Raw genomic sequence first — 21,834 nt, forward strand, 5'->3', positions numbered from 1 at the left:
ACAGAACAGATGTACAGCATTGTCAAGAAGTGATCAAAAGCTGTACAATCAATATGGACAGTTCAATACACTCAAAGGTATTCATACGTACCTATACTGGAGGTATAATCGGTGGCTCCAAAGATCAACTCTGGTGCCCTGTAGTACCGAGAGCAGATGTAAGAGACATTAGGCTCTCCACGAACCAGCTGTTTTGCACTAAGGAGGAAGCAAAATAGATAACTTTCAGTGACAGCACAGGCAAGCTTTCCATCTTATTTCTGTTTCTCGCTCATTTCCAAACTCCAGAATCTTGTTTTCTACCACACAGATGTAAAATACAAACTCTATTTAGTGTTAATCCATCAAACAGCTACCTCATGAGGTCACAGTGGACATGTCAAAGATATTCTGAGTACAATCCAGCAGAAAAACAGGTCCAGAGCCTTCACTGCCAGCAGCATATACAAAACAAATTTGCTGGGTATAAAGGTTTATTTAGCATAGGACTGTCCAACTTAAGAGCAGCTGTTGGGGGGGGCACATGCCAGATGGGTTCCCTGGGAACCCCATTGTGCAAGACCCATCTCGCCACCATGTGGGCAGTGATAACCTGCACTCCCTGTGGTGTGGGCAGCATAAGCCTCCCGTTCAGCACTGCCATGCAGACAGGCAGCATGCTTACCAGGCTCCTCCTGCTATGCTGCTCTGCCCAGAAACCCCGCCACCACTGCAGCAGGTACAATGGGCAGGAGCAGCAGCTGGGCAGGAGCTGTGGGCTTCACAATAACCCCTTGTGGGCCAGATGACCCTGATTTAGGGACACATTTATACTCCCTGAGAGGGACTATAGCCCCTTCTAATTTAGTCAGAAGGTAAAAGGTAAGGTAGATATGAATCCTTCAAATGTCTCTGTTTTAGTTTTTAAAAGCCCCTTCTCCTCACTAAACAAAACCCAAATACCTCCTTTATTTACTCGTACCAGAATCCCTCTGCTTCCTTCAGAAGGCCCAATACACAATAAGAGGGATATGGTGAGAAAGAAGGGTGCTTGGAGAGAGTAGGCACCAGGCTGGGCTCTGCCCTTTTTAGCATTAAGGGTAGAATTCTGTTTACCTGTGTATGCCTAAATGGCAGTTTTCTAGCTGCGTACCAGGGTATTTTTGGTTCTGCCTCTACATTGTGAACACAAAAGTACATACACATAAATTGTAACATAATATGGAAGTGCCACATGTTCAGCAATTGATGGCCTAATAAAATGGCAAACCACACACAAAAATGCTCCACGTTTAATGTAGAATATTTTTGTGCCTGGTGTGTACTGCGCCTTAAACTGAATGTGTAGCATTCGCCCCAGATCCAGAGCTTCCCTGGGGCCCAGATAGAGACTCAGGGCCTCTCCCAACTTGATCCAAGACAAGGACGCAGCCCTCCCCCATTCACAGGACTGGGCTGGGGACAAGTCCAGGGTCCAGGACAAAGACACCCCTTCCCAATACCCAGGATCAGGCAGGGGACAGCCCCAGGTTTCATGTTGATCCCAGCCATTGCATGATTGGGACCAGAGGAATTTTATGCCCCTTCCCAAACACTGCACGTTGTGGCATGCAGATCTGGCATTGCAGGATGAATGATATTTGGGATGAAACACAAAATTCTTCTCCTCTGATCCAAAATGCACCATTGTTTTAATGTTCGTCAAGGGCCTACGTCTGAGGGGAGAAGAGGAGGAAAGGAGGCCTCCTATTTTTAAGCTGCGCCCCCTGAGCATTCAAGAGATGGATATATGTGGAGCCAGGAAGATAAGAACAAGCTGTTGGGTGCATCTCAGTGACAGGCTGCTTCTCTGGGATGGTGCAGGTCCTGGACCCTTTGCTCCTGAGGGGGCAGAAACTTCCACTCCGCATTCCCCTCAATCCTTCTTATCCAATGACTATTAAAATATATGGGGCAGTGGCTCAGCTTCAAAATAATGCCAGAGAGGAGCAGGATAATGTCTGACCTGTTACACAGTGGGGGTTGTGTTATATGGTGGGAAATCAGAGAGAGGTTTAAACTTCTTCTAGGCAAAGGTGGCCTGGCTCTCCTGTTTCCTGGGCAAGTGCGCTAACCACACAGAGCTACTGGGATTAAAATACTGCGGGGGGGGGGGGGAAGAAGCACTGCTAATTATGGGTTTCTGACAAGATGTGTGTTTGACTTGTATGCATTTACATGTCCAGAATGGGAGTAAGCCTGTAACAGAATACCTGCCCCTAGCCAGTGTGTTGCCTGAAGTATACGTTCATGCATTTACACACCCATAGGACAGACTCACTACCTTTGCATAAGTGCCAAAAGCACTACCTATGCAGCTAGAAAGTTGCCATCCATGTACATGCACAAAAGGAAACAGAATTCTGCACTAGCACTCAGCCTACACAGCACAATGCCTGCTACAATGTCCCAATCTTCTACAGAACTGCCTCAGCGGTGACAGCTGTCACCTGAGGAAACCATCCCCACCAGACCAAACCAAAAGGAATTTAGGAAGGTTCAACTGCATTGTGAGAAGATGAACACCCCTACCCTATGTTATACTTACTACGTCAGCTTATATAGCTCGATAAGATTTTAAGGGATAAGGAAGTGAAGTTGCTGCTTGAAGACCCAACACTTTGCAAAACAACATTTTAGATAATTTACAACACTCAGCTGAAACGATTACAAAATTTTCCAATGTTTTATTTTACCGTGGAAAGTTTTCTATTTGTAAAAAGTCACTATTTCATAAAATCAACTAGTAACAATTTGCTTCAATCTGATTCTGAAATGGAACTAATAAGTAGTGCAAATGATTCTACAGATAATGACAGTGAAACTGGAGGTGCCGCAGTGACCTCAGTAAAAGCAGATGAATGGACAACCATGGCATATCATGCAGAGTTCTTTGGGTGTGCATGATATGTGTTTCAAGTTTTCAGCAGCTTTGTTTATTTTCTTAAATTTAAAAAAACAATGTTAGGGAAATACAGGGTATTGTGTATTGTCTTTACATTTTTACAAGTATTCCAATAAAAATAATTTCTTTCCACATAAAGCTTTGAATTGGTTTGAATATAACATTTAAACCACATTAAGTGCGTTGTGTTTAATTCTTTTCCTAATCAAATATTTCAGTTCAAATACTTGTAGCTATTGGGACATACAATTAACATGGGGATACTTTTTAGTTTTGTTTACTAAATATAAGTCAAATAAGTCAGATCGTGCTCGATTTAGAGCACTTTTCAAATCCAAATTTTCCAGAAAACCCACATCTCTGATTACAAATGAACACAGCTGAACTGTCTCCAGCATCTTTTTGCACAGCACAACCATAAGTCAAACCAAGCAGTAGTGAGACGAACTCAGATCCAAAAATGGATCATCTCACATGGCTGTATACCAAACTAGTATTACCAGTATGGTGTCTCTATAACCATCCTTACATGGATGAGACCAAACATTTATATTTTGAGATAATGGGGATTTGAAATAATTTTGTACGTAGAAACTTTATCTCCTGAAAATGGATTTTAGTGAAGTCTGAAACATTTTATTGAATAGTGACATTTGCATACTCATCATAGATGGCATTCTAGAGTTTTGACTTTTTGTATTTTCTTTCTCCCTGCCAACCCATCCCTCAGTTCTCCCTGTACTGATTGTTTCATGTCTCTTCTAGAAACTTCTTGCTATATGAACACTCCTCACAGTTAACCTTAGGCTAGCATGCACTTCAGGGATGTCTGTTAGCCCAGAACCAATGTACTGACTTTACCTGCATGGTTCTAGAGTATTTTGCTATTAAATTACAATTATTGGTTAGTTTTGGGTAGGATCTAATAAACAGACTTGGATAACTTCAATTTTAAAAACAGCATTTCCCTAGATTTGCCTTGAAGTTCACCATTGTTTTCTGCTTTGGAGTTAGAATCACATACTGTTTTAAAGAGAAGTTCATGTCTTATGAATAACCTTTTCGGGTTGGATTGTCATCATTAAAAAAGCACTGCAGAATCAAGAGCTGGAGATCTGGCACTATGGAAGCAAACACATTTCTTGCTCAACTACACTGACAAGCATCCCACTCCCAGCATTTTTGGGTCCCTCACCTCCACATTTACCTTATCTAGAATCCTTAAATGTTCCCATTGGGCATCATACAGAACTAAATATCAGTTAAAAGTTTACAAGAAAATTGCTTCTTTGTATTAACCCGTATTTCAAACTGTAGAGTCATTTGCTTTATTTTAAGTTTCCTGTTCCAAATGCAGAGGATTCCTGAATACCACATGTAAAGGTATGGATCACCCTCTGATAGTCCAGCTTACTATAGTCAAGCTACTTCAGTGATAGCCACTCTGGTGACCTCTCACAATACCCTCCAACTTATTTTGGTCATCTAAAGTTCTAGGGCGTTCTCAGGAAAGGACTCCACCAGAAAGGAAGCAGCTTTCCGATCCTGCTTTGATTTTCAGAATTGCTATGTTAAACAATCTTGCTCGAGTCAAGAAATGGCTGGTTAGCTTTTTAACTGATACAAGGTACCTAGTGATAGTTCTACTCCACAGATAAAGAAAACCATGTGCCATGTTAGATATGGATTCAGATATGTACCACAAAAATGTCTGATAAACTCCTGTCTTCTGCTGAGGTGTTCAACATTTTATGGGGGCTGGTATACACATGTGCAAATGAGACAGATGCAGGGGGTACTTTATAGCACTATGCTACACCAACCATCACTCAGTAATCAAATCTGTCCCTACCTGTTCTTCTCTAGCTTCATTGTTTTTCATATAGGAAAAAAAATGTATTTGTATATCTGCACAATTCCTGGTTTTGGTCTTGTGAAGTCTACTACTTTCTGAAACTTCTTGCAACACTTTTTCCTCTGTAAATTATTTTTATAATAGCTAAAAAATGGAGATTATAAAGTTTTGGAAGAGAATTTTAAACACATTTGGAACATAAAGAGACGAATTTACCTTCCAAAGTCACAGAGTTTTAGAACAGCTGTATCAGGGTCCAGCAAGAGGTTCTGTGGTTTTATATCCCGATGGCAGATTCCAAAGGAATGGATATAGGCTAAACTCCGGAACAGCTGATACATGTACAACTGAAACACAAAACAGACATGTTATATAATATGTACAATTTCCTAATCACAAAAACAAGAGGGGGTGGATGGCAGGTGAGATTATCATACTAACAACCCTATAAAGAAAACCACAGCCAATTCTGCAATTTACTGATTTTTTTTTTTTATAGTACATAAAATAACAAGACAGAATTTAAAGCAGTATGTTCAAGGTGGATAAGACACAGGAGCTGACCTACATTAATTCCCTCCCACACAACCCCAACGCTTCTATCTGTTAAAGTCAGTTAATTTATTGTGTATTTCTTACTCCTTTAAATCTTTTATTCCTAAAGAAAAATTCAGTGACAGTAGTTCAGCAATCAGAGCTAACTCTACAAAGAATGAAAGCAGTTTTAGAAACAACACAGTATGGAAAAGTACTTCAGTTTTAGGATTTTCCAATCCTACCTATCATACATGGAAAGGGCATCACCACAAACTTGATTAGAACCCAGAGGTTGCTATATGGTGTCAATACCACAACCACCCTAGCCAATTTACTAGAACTGGAAGCCTCAGCTGGTTGTCCTGCCTGGGATGCTCTTCCAAACAAACACATTCAGATGGACCAGTGAGCTTCAATGTTTCAAAATAGCCCCAAAGTTTTTGCTTCCCAGTAGTGGTGCTAAGTACTGTGGAATAAGCACTGCAGTATCATAGAATTACAGAATCATAGAAAATGAGGGCTGGAAGGGGACCTCAGGATGTCATCTAGTCCAGCCCCCTGCTCAAAGCAGGACTACCCCCAACTAGATCACCCCAGCCAAAGTTTTGTCTACCCGGATCTTAAAAAACCTCCAAAGATGGAGATTCCACTACCTCTCTGGGTAACCTGTTCCAGTGTTTTACTACCCTCCTTGTGAGAAAAGTTTCTTAATATCTACCCTAAACTTCCCTTATTATATTTTGAGACTATTGCTCCGTGTTCTGACATCTGTCACCACTGAGCACAGTCCAGCTCCATCCCCTTTGGAACTCTCCTTCAGGTAGTTAAAGGCAGCTATCAAATCCCCTCAGTCTTCTCTTCTACAGACTAAATAAGCCCAGTTCCCTCATCCTAAATCATGTGCCCCTGCCCCCGAATCATTTTCATTGCCCTCCGCTGGACTCTCCAATTTGCCCACATCTTTTCTGTAGTGGGGGATCCCAAAACTGGAAGCAGTACTCCAGATGTGGCCTCACCACTGCTGAATAGAGGGAAAGAATCACTTCTCTTGATCTGCTGGCAACACTCCTACCAATGCAGCCCAGTATGCTGTTAGTGCTTCCTTGGTAACAAGGGCACGCTGCTGGCTCATATGCATAGTGTGAGTGCCAACATGTTTCTGTCAAAAGTCAGCTTACCGAGCAGCAGCACTGGGCCACTGAAAGACTAAGGAAGGGAAGAGACACTATTCTATGCCATAAGCATCCCACAGTACTTCTGCTGCTTTGGGCAGGAACACCCAAAGGGGATGCTGTAAGTATCAACTCCATGCAGGCAATTTTTGGAGAAATATTTCATTTGGACACCATTAAACAACCTTGTATGCATCCTGAAGTTTATTATTCATTAGAAATGATCAAGGCATTACAATATTTGCAAACTGAAGTTTCCTCTTCTGTAACCAGCCTCCTCCTGCCTTCCACTGCTTCACTCAGTGATGCCAAAACTGATACAACAGCAATGAATCACATGCACCAAACTGACACCTCTGACTGAGTATGGCAGGAACAAGAGATACTGCTCGTTTCTTCCTACATGCATGCATCCCAATGATCCGTGGCAGTTTAAAAATAAGGCAATTCCAGAAAGTTTAAATCAGGAACAGTACTTTACAAAAATCCTCAAAATCTGCATGGATGGAACTTGGCATACTGACTGAAAACGTCACTGTAAGGGGGGGAAAAAAAGTAGAAGGGTGCAGACAGTGCTGCTGTCAAGGTTCTATTTGAATTCCATGGCTTTTAAATATTTTTAGTTGCCATCAGCACACAGAAGAATGTTTATACTTGCTGATAAATGTATAAGACTCCTTGATCCAAGATGGAAGCAGCCATTTCTGGGAAGGTGCAGAATAAAAAAGCAGAGGCTGGTATGGCAGTGGACATTTTTTCAATTTAGCAGTGATCATTCACTGGGCTAGCAATTTGGACATCCAAAAAAAAAAAAAACCAAAAAAAAACCCCTCTGCCAGAAACTGGGCTATTTTATCTTTTTGTTTTCAGGCTCTGTGACAAGCCCAATTTTTGGCGGTCAAAACCTAAGACGGAGAAGGTTTTAAAGTCTCCATCTCCTCCTCCCCAGTGATTCCTTCCTATGCCCATGCCCCATTCTCTGTCTATAACTATTTACTGTGCGCTGCGCAAGCTATTTGCCTGCTAAGAGAGGGGAAGAATAAAACCTTCCAAATTTGGCAGTTCATACTAGCAGTTGTAATGATGGGATTATCCAGTAGGGCTAGAACAGACAGTATTACAAATTTTAGTGAAAGTTGATTTTAAGGCCAAAACAGATTAGAGAGAGAATTGATTTTTAGAGCTGAAATGGAAAATATTTACAAACAGATGAGAAATGGCCAGTTTGGGAACAGTAACTGATGTGATCCATGGGAAAAAAAAATGGACCAGATGGAATATCTAAAACCAGCAATATTTCAAAAATAAATCTGAAGAAATCGTCAATTTAAGGAATGAAAATAATGACCAATGAGGGATTTTAGGAATGAGATGGACAAGATATTGTGAATTTCAAGACCAGAACTGCTAAGAGATCAAAAGCATCATCAAAACAGGTAGAATGGGACAAAGCTGACAAAGACTTCAGGGCTTAAATAGTTTTAAAATTGTCATTTTGTAAATGAAAACAATAGAGGCTCATCAATTTGGGGGGCTGAAACTGACAAGTTTCTCCAGGGAAGATCATCAATTTGGGGAATGAAACCAAAGAGGTTTCAGAGCGAAAAACTGTTAAAAGCTTGTAAAATTCAGAGACAGAAACTGTTGATATTGTGGGGGCAAACCTAGCAAAGTGTCACAATTTCAGGGCAAAAGTGGGGAAATATCAAGTCAGAAACTGATGATGGATCATTGAGTTCAGGGCACAGACTGATAGGTCATTAAATCTGGGGGTGAAGCCTGGAAGGAGACTGTCAATTTCCAGGGTAGATGCTGATGCACTTTGGTAGCAAAACTGATGAGATTCTTCAACTCTCAGAGAAAAACTGATAACAGTTCTGTATAACTTAGAGGCAAGACTGGGTAGATTTTGGAATAAAAAACTGATAAAGGGTTACCAATTTCAGGGCAAAAGGGACAGGAGTTCAGGCAAAGAAACTGACAAAGGCCTGTCAGTTTAGAGGTAAATTTCACCTTCACAACAGTTCATCAATGTTAGGGACAAACTGACAAGAATTAGTGTCAGGATCCACTGATGGGTCACTAATTTCACAGGGGCAACAATTAATGAGATTTTTAAGGTGGAAACTGAAAAGGGTTGTAAATTTCAGGGCTGAAACTGACAATGTTCTGTCTCTTTCAAGGGCAAAGCTTGTTGAGGAGTCATCAATTTCAGCAGTGAAACATGAAATTTTAGGACAGAAACTGAGGAAGGGTCATCAATTTCTAGGGCAACACTGGCAAATACCTGCCACTTTCAGGGGCAAAACAGATGAGATTGCAGGACAGAAACTGAAAAAGCTCATCAATTTCAGAGGTGTCAATGGTAACCTGTCATTAGTTTCAGGGACGACTGACAATTTACCAAAAACTTCAGTATCAAAATTGGAAAGATTTCAGAGACGTATGCTGGTTATCTGTTTAAGAAGCAAAATAGGTAACGGTAGTGAGTATTCAGTGCAGAAATAAACAACAGGTCACCAATTCGGGGGGCCAGAACTGAAGTGTTGTCTTATATTACAGGAAGAAACACTGATGTACACGCAGTGAGCTGAAACTCAAAGAGGGAATCAGGTCATCCACCGTGTGGGGCCAAAAATGTCATGGGAAAGAGCGTGGCTTGTTTGGGCACAGAATTGATCTTTCACAGCAGAACTGGATGAAGGGTCAATCAATCTCTCTAGATGTCCATTTGGGCAGGGTGGGGGAGGACAGATCATGCTTAATGGCAGAAATTAATGAATGATGGTCCATTTTGGGAGTGAAAATAGATAATGGGTCAGCAATTTTAAGGGCCAAAATAACAAGGGGGTTTGATTTTCTGAGTAAAAATGGTGACAGTTCACTAACAGTGGCTTGCAACTGATCAAGTTTTCAGGGCAGAAGCAAAGGGTGGAGGGAGTTAATTTCAGGAAGGAAAGTGATGCAGTGTCATCTATTTTGGGGGGAAACTGACATTTAAGACCAGAATCTGATGAAGAGGGATAATTTCAAGGCAAAACTAACAAGCTAGGAAATTTTGGAGCCGAAGTAATTAAGACTCCTCAAAAGTGAGGAGATGGGGACAGGGCTACAGGGGCCAAAGTGTGGCAATGGGCCATCAGTTTTGGTGGAAAACTCATGAACTTTCAGGGAAGGAGGAAAACAGATGAAGGATCGACAATATCGGGAGTAAAGCTAATGAAGAACCACCGATTTTGGGGGGGGGAAGGGTGGCAAAGGGAAAAATGGAGAGATTTAAATGGTGGTACAGTATGAAACTGGGAAACTTCTGATACAGAAGCAAATGAGCAAAAACTTGAGCATTTATCCTGTGTCACACACGGATGCAGTCTTATACTTCATAGCCAAAGCCAACAAGGTTTCCAAGCAGACAGAAATGTGTGTTGCCAAATTTTGGGGTAGAGAAGACTGCCAGAGTTGCCAATTTCAGGAGGAAAGGAGGACAGAAAATGAAAAGGGATGGTCTACTTCAGGAATGAAACTGGCAAGCGGTCACCAATTTTAGGATCTTCAACTAGTAGGAAAACTCCTGACAGGTCCTCACTTTTGGTGGCCAAACTGATAAGCAGAGATCCAGATTTTTTGTTTGCCACAGAAAACACAGGAAAAAATGTGGGAAACCATGGGTTTCTCCTTGCAGCCTGCAAGGAGCTGCTTGGGGCTGGGAGGAGTGGCCGGAGGAGGGCGGGGGACAACTGGAGGCAAGGGGTGCTGTGTGTGCACACATGTAGCAGGCATACAGCAAGGCCGGGTGGTGGAAGCACCTCTGACAGCTGGATACAGGTAAGTCTATGGTGCCTGCTGGCACTGGGGGAAGGTGTCCATGCACTGGGGCTGTGGCGGGGGGGGGATCTGAGGCAGTGCTTGGCTCCACGTTGCTGCCGGTGGGGCCCACCAGGGGGAGGAAGGGGTGGAGGAAAGGAAGCAAGGGTGAGCCCTTTGCAGATGGCAGGGAGCTGCGTAGCTGGGCTGGCAGCACTGGGTGCAGCGCCCATGCTCTTAGAGGCAGGGATAAGGGCAGCTGGGAGACGTTCCCCAAAGCAGGGGGTTGGAAAGAGTAAGGGGCAATGGCATGGGCAGGGCTCTGGCATACCAGGGCTGCTTAGCACCCCAAACCAGCTGGGCCCACATCCTGGTAAGTGAAGGGGGCAGGTGGTGACTCTGATTTTTCATGGAAAAAACATAAAACGCCAAAATATATAGGTATTTAAAAGTTATTTTATTACAATGATTGAGGCACTGGTAGGCTTCCAAACTGCTTTAAAATTGTAAATATACCAATTAAGCATTGTCTTCAACTGATATGTCTATTTTAACCATAGAATTTTGGACTTTTAACAGAATTTGAGATTTTTAAACAGAGAAGTCCAGGATCCCTGCTGATAAGTCTTCAGAGAAGAAACAGGCCAAGGATAATCAATTTTAGGCAGAAACTATCCAAGTAATCAATTGGGAGGTAAATGTAACCATTTCAGCACAGGATCAGGAAGGGTGGTCACATTTCAGAACTTAATCAGAGTGATCAATTGGGGAGGGAGCAAAGCAGGTGAGGACTCATCTTGGGGCATCTGAGAAACCAACAAGGAAGCACCTATTTATAAATGGAGGAATTAAAGAGGGTTAATTCATCAGTTAACAAGGAGGGAGGGATCATCAGTTTTGGCAGTGAAAACAAGAAGATAATTAACGTAGGGACAAAAATCTTATGAGAGGCATCTATTCCAGGGCAAAACTTGATAGAGGCACTCAATATGAGTAGAAAATCTAGCAAGGGCTTGCTTATTGGCTTTAGGGATGAAACCAATTTGATTGCAGGACAGGGTACTGATGATGAATAGATTATTTCTGAGGTCAAACCATGAAAGTCTCATCATTTTGGGGGATGGGACCAAAAAACTAGCATTCACGTATTTGGAAAACAGAAGGTAATATATATTAATCAGTTACAGGGCAAAATCCTATGTGAAAGTAATGAGATCTCAGGACAGAAACTTACAACAGTTTCCACAAATTTTGGGACAGAATTAATGAGAGTTCATCTTTCTCAGAGGCAGAACCTGATGGAAAAGTCCATTTTGGAGAAACTGATGAGGGATAAACAAATGTTGGGCAAAACTGATTATGTTCCAGGGAAGAAACTGACGCACCATCTTCTCGTTCATAGGCAAAACTGAGAAAGGGTTGTTTTTTTCGTGGGCAAAGTGAAGACTTGTCCTCAAATCTGTGGTTGGAATTGACAACATTTCAGGACAGAAACTGACATGAAACTAAAATTCAGAACGAAACTGGAAAGGAAACAAGACAGTCAATTCTGGGGAAGGGGAGGGGCTAAAACTGACAAGCTGTTGTCAACTCTGGAGGAGACTCTGGTAACGTTTTTGAGCAGAATCTCATGAAAGATCATCACTATTGAGTGTAAAAGTGGTGAGATTCTAAGTGCAAAAAAACTGATGCATTTTGAGGCCAGAAACTGATAAGAGCTTGTCAGTTTCACAGCAGATGCTGATAAGCAGCTGACAATCTCTGTAGCTAAAAAAGACCCAAACCTCACAAGGGGTGGTTTTCACCAATAAGGGGATTTATAAATCCTTTATGCTTCAAAATGTCTAATGACATCAGAACCAAATAGCTGGGGAAACTTCAGAGAGAATTTCAAGCATTCTTACCTCAGCCCAAATACACTGATTTATCCAACAGAACTTTGGGGCTGAGTTACCATCATTTCCCTGAGAATACAAGTCTTCACTACAGCACAGGCTAGTGTTGAAACTTAGCTCTTAAAAGTTCATGCATGTGCAATTAGGCTGGAACAATTTCCTCTTGTAATAATTTCTTTTTATAGGTTTCATTGTCTTGAAATAAAAGCTTACTTGCTCTTTAATCAACACCCAAAGTTTAGCATGAGAATTTAAAGTTCAGGTTGGGAAAAAATTATAACAATTAGAAAAGTTTTAATATAGCAAACTTGCCATTTCAATGTAATTAGGACAGAAGACAGCATATGTTTATCAGTCAGGTTCTGGGCACTAAGCTAAACTTATATAAAGAACCCAAGGGGCAGCACTAGTGTTTCACTTGCATTCGGAACAAGGTGTAAGGAGAGCCACTAACAAGATTCACGGGAGAATCCGATGTTTCACAGTAACCAAAATTTCATTATATGATACTAAGCTTGTGCAAATCCTTAGGGATGACATCTAAAAGTCAGTTTTACAGTAGTCTGTAAACTATGTGGTACAACAGGGAATTCTCACAAGTGCCAAGACTTGTTACAAATTATTTCCTTGGTCATACTGGTGCAGCTCTATTAGCCTAGCCACCCTTCCAGAGAGTTGATAAGGCAACAAGTTTCCTCTGGGGCAATACCTCCAACGCACAAGTTTAGTGCACAAGAGCAAAAAATTCATCTTTCATTTCTGCTAAAGAGATGCCCAACTTTTCTTACTTGGCCCTTGCCAGTCATCCTCACTTTCTCCTGGCAGAATAATATTCCCCCTCCCTCTCCACTTTTAGTCCCAAACTTTTGTACCATAGTGTTTGCACCAGAGAAAGACACAAGTAGGTTGCTAGCATGACTACTGTCAGTTTTTCCTAGTAGTGTGGGTAATTTTTGACAGACTTTTTTTATGGGGGCTGGGAGGAAGAGGGGAAGTTGGAAAGTTCTTTCTGCAGCTCTAGTTTTTACCCAGTCTTCTAATTTAAAGCACTTATCCATTCACTTTAATTTTCCCTTGTTTGAAGCTGCACAAGCTTCAAGGAACATGTAACAAACCTGCAGCAAGCCCCTTGCCTTTCTTCTTTGTTTTGGGACAGAGGTATCCAGAAACAACATAATGTCTATGATGACCTTCCTCATCTAACCACCACATTTCTGGATCATTTTGCTTACCTTGACATAGATCATAGGGAGTGTCTGTTTGGCCCGACTATAATGTCTGGCAACTCTGTATACTGTTTCAGGAACATAGTCCAGCACCAAGTTGAGGTACACCTCATCTTTCTGAAAGACAGCACAGAAAAATAATGCCAAATAAGTTGGATGCATGAAAACAAAAGCATAGCATTCAAAGCAGCTGGCAGCTTTTGGTGCATCTATATAGAATAAGAATGTGCAGTTTTGGGGGGGGTTTTCCCTGCCTTTTTTTTTTTTTTAAATAAAGAGCATGTCCACACTGGGAAAACACAGTATGTGAGCAAATTTTAACTAGTGCAACACTAAAAATGATTGATACACTAGGTGTTATGTTTATCATCATATCAAGTCAAAGTCAAACAGATTAGGCATGTTTTCAAACACACAGCATTTTCCTAGCACACAAATGACAAAAGAGGTCAATGACCACTTTGGCCATTCCTAGCTCCAGAATAGGGGTTTTGAAGGAATATCTTCACACTCACAATCTCACAGCCCACTTAATTTAACAAGACTTGCTAACTATGTTCCAAGGCTTTACTCATGCAATTACATACTGACACAAAGGTTAAAATGAACCCAATATACTGAGAAAAACAACTCAGTAAAGTAACACTGTTACAGAATTCTGCTGCTTTTAAATATATTGGAGATTAAAGGGGCTGTATTTTCCTTTTAAAACTCAGTACAAAAACCTATATCGAATAAAATTTGGTAAGTTGAAAGCAAGGTTTCAAATGTGATTTTAGTTCATTTAAAATGTTATTTTGAACAGACTCTCAACCTAAATCCAAGTGTCTAGCTGAAGCAAAAGAGGGATGAAAATTCGTAACACCACAAAAACAGGTCTCAATTTTTGCTTCTTCCTGCCATTTGCAAAGATATTTCTGCAAAGAGAACACAAATGCCACAGGAAACGCTTCAAATACAGAGCCCAAGTTCACTTGGGAAAGTGGAGCATTGCTTTGGGTAAAGTGTACCCAAAAGAGGCATACAATATTTTCACACATCCACCATTGCTATTCTAATATGTAAAATGTGGGGCACAGGCCTACTATACCAACCTGGAATAGCTATTTCTGTTAGTCAAAAACTAACAATGCACCAAACGAAAAGCAGAAAACCGTTTCTGTGTTTGCTAAACAGAAATAAAGCAAAAGGCAACAGATTTTCCCAGTGCTAAGGGCTCATCTGGTTTGAAGTGTAATGCAAAACTCCCAGGACTTCACAACTCTCCTCACTAGTGGGTGCTTTGGCTACACTTCTTAATTAGTATTTCCCAATCTGAAAGCAAAACCTCCACATGCATTTATCAAGAGTCATTTCATCACAATATTCCTTGCTTTAAACCACTGCAACTTAATTACCCAATTAGAGTGCACAAGCTGGTGGGCTACTTGCATAGTTCTCTGAATTATTTAAGCAGTCTCCCTTCTGTCTGAGCAAACAGCAGAGACCTCCAGTAAGCAAGGGAAAGATGGGGAAGTCTTTGACATCTGCTATATGTATACTTTATAGATGCGTGCAAAATATATGTAGAGAATTAGTTGCATATTCAAAAAACCCCCAGAGATTCGGAAGATTATTTTTCTCTGCCATTGCCTGAGAACAAAGACACGGACTTCGAGGATGTCCCAAGAGCCAGAACCTCTCGACTTGTTACAAGACGGTGCAAAGGGATTCGTTTGCATTAGCCTTTCATCCACCACCACCCATAAAATATTCTCTCTGCTACTGGCTATGCTCTTATGCTCTACCGGTTGCAGTGCCAGCACAGAAAAGGTGCCAACTACCTCTCAGTTCATTCCCTACTGAAGCATTTATTTCAGCTCTGAGTGGTTACACAACATGAACTGAAGAGTAACGGCCTCAGAAACCCTGCATATAGGAACATTTTCACCATCACCATCTCGGATACTAGACTGTGGGGTAGAGGGGTCATTTGTGGGGGAGAAGGGGAAGGAACTTTTGAGGGATGTTCCCTGTCCTCCCACCCCATCATTGACGGGCAGTTGGCTAGTATAATTATAAAATTCAGTGCCACATTCAAGTTACCTGTCCTAGATACGAGGGCCTCACACTTGTACAGTAAGAAAGGGACTTCATTTTCATGAACCCAAATTGCAATCCTCTCAGTATATCTTTTGACTATTGCAGTACTTATTTATAGATAACCAGATCTATATCACTATATGGAATACTTGCATCTTGGAGAATGAAAAGGTCACGCTGGCAGCAAAGTACTCTATCATCAGGATTGATTATTTTTATTCAGAGAACTTAGAATTCCAGCATCAAAGAGCCTTAAATAAAAAGTGGCAAAGGTATACACAAAGCAACAACTGAATTAAAAAAAAGAAAGCTGACATTCCTATTTACCTTTGCATTGTACAAGAAAAAGCAGAGGTTAAATACAAATTTAAAAAGGCAGGAGATTTAGAACCAACAGTTTTTTAACACAATATATAATTAACCTGCAGAATCAACGTGTAATTAGCCTGTTGAATTCACTGCCCACAGGCTGCAAGAACTTTATGATATACTCTAGTTTAAAAATCTTTCATTTCATTCATGCCTTACTTTGGTTTAATGTCAAATTTTACTTTCTGTTCTCCTGTATGGGGGACTATTTCTAATGCCACTACTATTGCTCCCCCTCCCCTTCTGACAGTACCAGCCAATTGCTTCCTTGCCCAAGCACTTTTTCCTTCCATCCCAGCAACTTCCTCTTGCTCTGGCAGCCTTTTTCAGCTGTCAAAGTGATCTCCATCTGCCTTTTATCCCTATGTTTCTGCAGTGAGGGAGCAGACCCCACTCCACTGTTCAAATCTCAGTTCTCAAAAGGAGCACAGCACAACTGTAACAGTGTGAATTACATAATGCCACCCCCCCCCCCCCCACACACACACCTTTGCTCCCCAGGAACTGCAGCATGGTGAGCTGTATAAAATATATGCTCTATCTGACATACAACCCTCTAGGGCACCCCCCGTATACCACCTCTTGCTTGCCAGTTCGCTGAGTAACACTCACAATTGGAACAATTTTCTACATGTAGAGCTTTGGTGGCTTGCCATATAAATATGAAGGCACCCTTGAGATACAAAGCCTTTTCATTTATATTTTTTTATGCAGGGAAATTCTCACTCCTAACACAACCACAAGCAACTGGCATCTCAAAAAAATGTTACCAATTTTTTTCACCAAGTAAAGCTGACTTCACTGTTCTGACCTAACTCACCTTGCCAGTACCATAACGTGATTCTCACCCACTCACTGCACAAGTGTAATACTTTTCTCTATCCTTTCTCTGCACCTGGGCCAAAGAAAAATCTGAGCGTTTTCTAGTTTCCTCTGTTGGAAAAATTGCATACAAGTAGGAAGCAGCCAGGCTCGTCAAGCAGATTTGTTTCTCACTCATTCCCTAAGAAGTCAGAGAATTTCCTGTACTCAGAGGTGCATGCCATGAGGGAATCAGCTCGCTGAAAAGGTTTGCCAAATGAAGGCTATAACCTCAGGGCTGAGTGGTTTCTAGTAATTAACACCTCAACCTGACTTTACATCATCTGGAAGGCTTTAAATTATTCTTCAGTCCTAGAAAAACTATCCACACCTGCCTGACTTACTTCCAAATGGGCATTTATGATCCCTGGGTTGAGAACCACTAGAAAGGCAGCAACTCAGGTAAGTTCATATATTCATATTTTTCTGTCAGCGATGCAATACAGTCCAAAGCAGGGGGCACCACAGAAGTGAGGATAGAAGGGTCAGAATGCACTTTTCTTTGGAGCTGTAATGAACCAACTACACCAAAGATACTGGAGCTATGGGTTCCTTAAACGAGGGCACAGAGATAAGCATTTAAGCCTTCCTATATTGCCACTAGTGATCTGAGCATTTCTTCTTTAACCATAGTTCAGCTATTATCCTTTGTTTTGGTTAAAGACTGTGCCCTTGGCCATATGGCTCCACTGCATCTGAGCTATGGACTATGGACTTGTAATTGCTTCAAGTATTAAAGGCTTCATGTCTGCCACTAGGCAGATAATCCCTTCGAAGTGACATGCCAGACTGGCTCTAATACACCCACACTAGCCAGCAAAACAAAGAAAGGATGGCCTTGTTAATGTACTAGTCCATGATGCTCAAGAACTGACAACACAGGCAGAATCTTGCATCAGTTGGAAATGTTTCATATAAATAATGATTTAGTTCCACTACAAACCTCTCTGTAATGGGAGTGTGGGAAAGAGGAGGAGATAAAAGCCAAACCATTTTAACAGCTCATTTTGTCATTCTCTGTGTGTCAGAAACCAGAGATGAAACCAGCCTCTAAGAGTGAGCACTCTGGCATCTGTGCTGCTCCTGCATTATTTAAATGCTGCCTGTATGAACAGCTAAGGAAACTGAAATGCTGCAGCTTGACACACTGAAGATACAGGGATGTCAAAAGCTAAGGCCTCCCTTCAAACTCACCTGTCCCTCAGCGTACAGAAAAAGCAAGTCACCCAGCTGGTTTAATCACCCTCACTATGCCAATATCAGCCAACAGATACTAGGTAGTGTAGAGATGAGATACTTATACACAGCTCTCCTGGGTCGATGTTGTATGGAACAAAGGTCAAATATTATTTCCCCATCCCTCATCCCACCTCTTCCCTCAGGACAGGAGTGCATTAAAAATACTTAGCAATTAGAATAATGTAAATTAGGTAAGCTACACTGACACTGTCCCAGCACTCCTGCTTCCTTTATGTATGGCAATTGTTGATCCTCTGGATCATGGTGTACATGTAAGAGGTCCACGAGAGGCTCACACCAAGACCTTCAGTGCATACACCTAGGCAAGAGTATGGAGGAATGGATGCTGCCCTAGATCCATCATCCCCCTTTATCATAGAATTATAGAAAATTAGGTTTGGAAGGGACCCCAGGGGCACATCCAGACATGTGTGGACACTTGATTCCCCGGGGACAACTAGTAGCAACGCACCTTGCACCGCAGTTCCTTGTCCCCAGGGAACGCCTGTACCACATGTGGTTTGGCGTGCAGCTAGCTACCACAGGGGCAGTAGGGGAGGCTCAGGGTCAAAAAAACCCCACAGAAAAGAAAACAAAGTAGCACATGCTCACACAGCATGCCCTTGCAGCATAGAGAACACCAGACTGTGCAGTATGTGGTGCTACAAACATGTTTGTGGCACCACATACCACATGACTGTGTTTGTCTAGAACGCGCCCCAGGAAGGCATCTGATCTAACCCTCTGCTCAAAGCAGGGCCAGGCTAAATTAGATCATCCCAGCCAACGTTTTTGTCTACCCACGTCTTAAAAACCTCTGAAGATGAAGATTCCACAATGTCTCTGGGTAGCCTGTTCTAGTGCTTTAAAACCCTCCTAGCTTTTCCTAATATCCAACCTAAACTTCCCTTGCTGCAACCTGAGACCATTGCACTTTGTTCTATCATCTAACACCACTGAGAACAATTGAGCTCAAGGGTGGGCAATTATTTCAGTTGATGGGCCATTTAATGAGTTTTGGTGAACTGTCAAGGGCTGCACACAAAATATTTCAGGAGGTATCACTTTAACAAGCTATAGATTAAAAAAAATAAATTGTATACTAAAAATCAATCATATACTGTAACATATTTAAATTATTTTAAAAAAATTGTCCTGATTTATACAGAATAGTGCACATAGTGCCAGGCTGCAGCTTCTCTCCTGCTTGCAGTGACACAGCAGAGGCAGGAAGAGGAGAAGCTGTTGGAGGCGAGGGGCGCCAAGCAGTACCTGGGCAACTGCAGCAGGAGCAGCCCTGCCAGGAAGTTGTGCATGCTCACCAGGGCCAGGGTGCTGCCATCAGTGGATGTGGGCTGAACCGTTGTCTCAGCTGCCCCAGGCAGGGCTCAGCTCCATGTGGACTGCCATGGGGGCAGCCATGGGCCTTATGCAATCAATTGGCAGGCCGTATCCAGCCTGCAGGCCCATATTTTGCCCACCCTTAGTCTAGCTCCATCCTCTCTGGAACCCCCCTTCAAGTAGTTGGAGGCTGCTTTAAATCTCCCCTCAGTCTTCTCTTCTCCAGACTAAACAAACCCAGTTTCTTCAGCCTCTCCTCACAGCAGGGGATCCTGGTTTCCTTTGTTAAAAAAATCCAAAATTCTCCAATTAGCGCCCCCCTGCGCATTTTTCCACACCTTAAATGAAACCCCTCTCTCTCTCTGTAAGTATCAGTTGAACACACTGTTTTACTGATATATTTGCAATTTTAAGCAATTTGGCAGTGCCTCAATCATTATAATATAACAAACCCTAAATACCAGTATATTCTGGCATTTGATTTTGGTTTGTTTTTTTTTTTTTAATCACAGAAAAATCAGTGCTCCCCCTGTTCCCTGCGCTCACCAGGACGTAGGTCCAGCTGTGGCTGCCCCCCCCCCCGCTTTGTAGCTCTGAGCAGTCCTGGTACACTGGTGTCCTGCCCCTGCCCAGGTTGTTGCCCCTCACTCCCAAGCCACAGCCCCCCACTCCTGACCTGCAGTGTCCCACCGCCACCCATGCCCATAATCCCAAACTGCAGCCCTCAACTCTCTTAGCCCTGCTGGTACCCCTCACTCCTGACCTGCAGCACCTCCCCCCTCCCCATCCCCACTGGTGCCCCTCACTTCTGAGCCACAACTTCCTGCTCCCCCTACCCCCCAGCCCTGCTGGTGCCCCTCTTGGAAGTCATGCCTCACTTCTCTGCCCACTGCAGCCCTGCCTGTGCCAGGAAGAGGAAAACTTTGCAAGAGCCAGGTCTTAGCAAGGCCAGGACTTGCATCACACCTGGCTACCTCAGAGAAGTGCATGGGCAGCAGCGTTATTCATCATCACCCCCTGTTCACTTTCCAATAAAGCCTTCCTGTTGGACACTGACAGACATTTGGGGGGGGGGGGGGGAATGGCACTTTATCAGAAGGGGCAACATGCTAGTTGGACCCGGTTCTGCAGTGTCTGTATAGATTGGGCACTTCAGCAGGGCTTTTTGGTGCTTTTATCTCATAATTGATTCAATCAGCTCTTAGACAAAAATGCCAAAAAAGCCCCACTGAAGCGTACAAGCTATACAGATGCTGGGTGAGTCAGGTCAAACCAACAGGATATCCCTTCTGCGCACGTGCTGTGCTTGGTGGTAGGGGCGCATTAAGCTGAAAGTAAAGGGGTGGCAGTGCAAGGCAGGCTGGAGGGGTAGGGGACAGACAGCCTGGCAGCTGGGGGGAAGCAGACAGAGCACGTGCCCAGTGGGAGGACCCTGCCAAAAGCTGAGCCCAAGCCTCTAGGCAAGGGGAAGGGGGGCAGCGGGCATAGTACCTTTCAAGAAAAAGGCTTTGGGCCCGTTGTGCAGCCCTGTAACCTGCAAGACCCCTGCCACAGCTGCCACCTCTCCCAACTAGAGCTCAGACAGCACACAGATCTGCAGCATGGAGTCCATGCCAAAGCCTGCCTTACACAGTGCCTGTCACTATCCCCGCCCACTGTGGAGCCATGGTCATAGCCAGGAACTTAAGTATTTACTATACATACAAACAACTAAACCAATACTGTAAGAGTTCCCAGCATCAAAATGACTAAAACACTACTCAGAAGGAAACTGAATAGCAGGCTCCATGCCTCTAAAGAAAACATGCTTAATATTACATCTTTCAGTCCAAAAAACTGCAGTGAACTTGCAATTCTGCCCATAATCTATCCACAAGTATTTCCCCAAGCAGCTAGTACTGTGGAAGGGACAGCCTGGCAAGGGCTACCCCTTGAGCTGATTGTAGCAAATATGCGTACAGGAGAGCAAACACACCCGCTTTGCTCTTCCAGACAAGTCATGAAGTCAGCACACTCAAAAAGCCCCGTGCTGGAAAAACAGCAAGAAAAAGGACAGGAGGTTAGAGAAAGAAAGACCAAACGGCACCCACTCTATGGGTAGTGCAAGAACCAAGATCAGAAACGTGCTTCTCCTATCATAGTTATTGTAAAACACTTTGTGTGTGATGGTTATAAGGGGAACTATGTGGACAAATAAAGCAGTCAGCCTGGATTCCAACCGATTCAGTTTTTGGTACTGTACTGAAGAAATCGAAAGCTTTTTCAACTGTTTTTGCTACACGCGTACCTCACATCAATAGCAATGAATCTGGAATACTAGAGTCATGTCTATAATTTGGATCCAAAGTGCCAAGAAGTGACAGAAGAATCAGTTTTAACATTTCATCTGTACTGTGCCTTCTTTAAGACAACATCACATTGCTCAAGCAGCAATGTCAGTGCTGGGAAAAGGCCCACATTACCCTGATTTAACATTTGAACTCCAGGACCTTCAAACTCAGATGAAAAAATTAGTATTACCAGGCAGACC

At 42.7% G+C, this 21,834-nt stretch overlaps 1 protein-coding gene across 2 annotated transcripts in view; it reads right to left on the reverse strand.

Moving 5' to 3' along the window:
- GSK3B (glycogen synthase kinase 3 beta) overlaps nucleotides 1–21,834 on the reverse strand; it is a 245,572-nt gene that overhangs the window by 80,044 nt on the left and 143,694 nt on the right. For both annotated transcript variants that reach the window (XM_090057092.1, XM_090057081.1), the window contains exons 4-6: nucleotides 13,419–13,529; nucleotides 4,995–5,125; nucleotides 92–198 (exon numbers count right to left, since the gene is read on the reverse strand). In XM_090057092.1, the coding sequence (XP_089913218.1) occupies nucleotides 92–198; nucleotides 4,995–5,125; nucleotides 13,419–13,529 (349 nt within the window). The remainder of the gene's footprint in view (nucleotides 1–91; nucleotides 199–4,994; nucleotides 5,126–13,418; nucleotides 13,530–21,834) is intronic.

Source organism: Crocodylus siamensis, chromosome 1, assembly GCF_052110815.1.
Source record: "Crocodylus siamensis isolate JL-2025a chromosome 1, ASM5211081v1, whole genome shotgun sequence".
NCBI classification, from domain to species: Eukaryota; Metazoa; Chordata; order Crocodylia; family Crocodylidae; genus Crocodylus; species Crocodylus siamensis.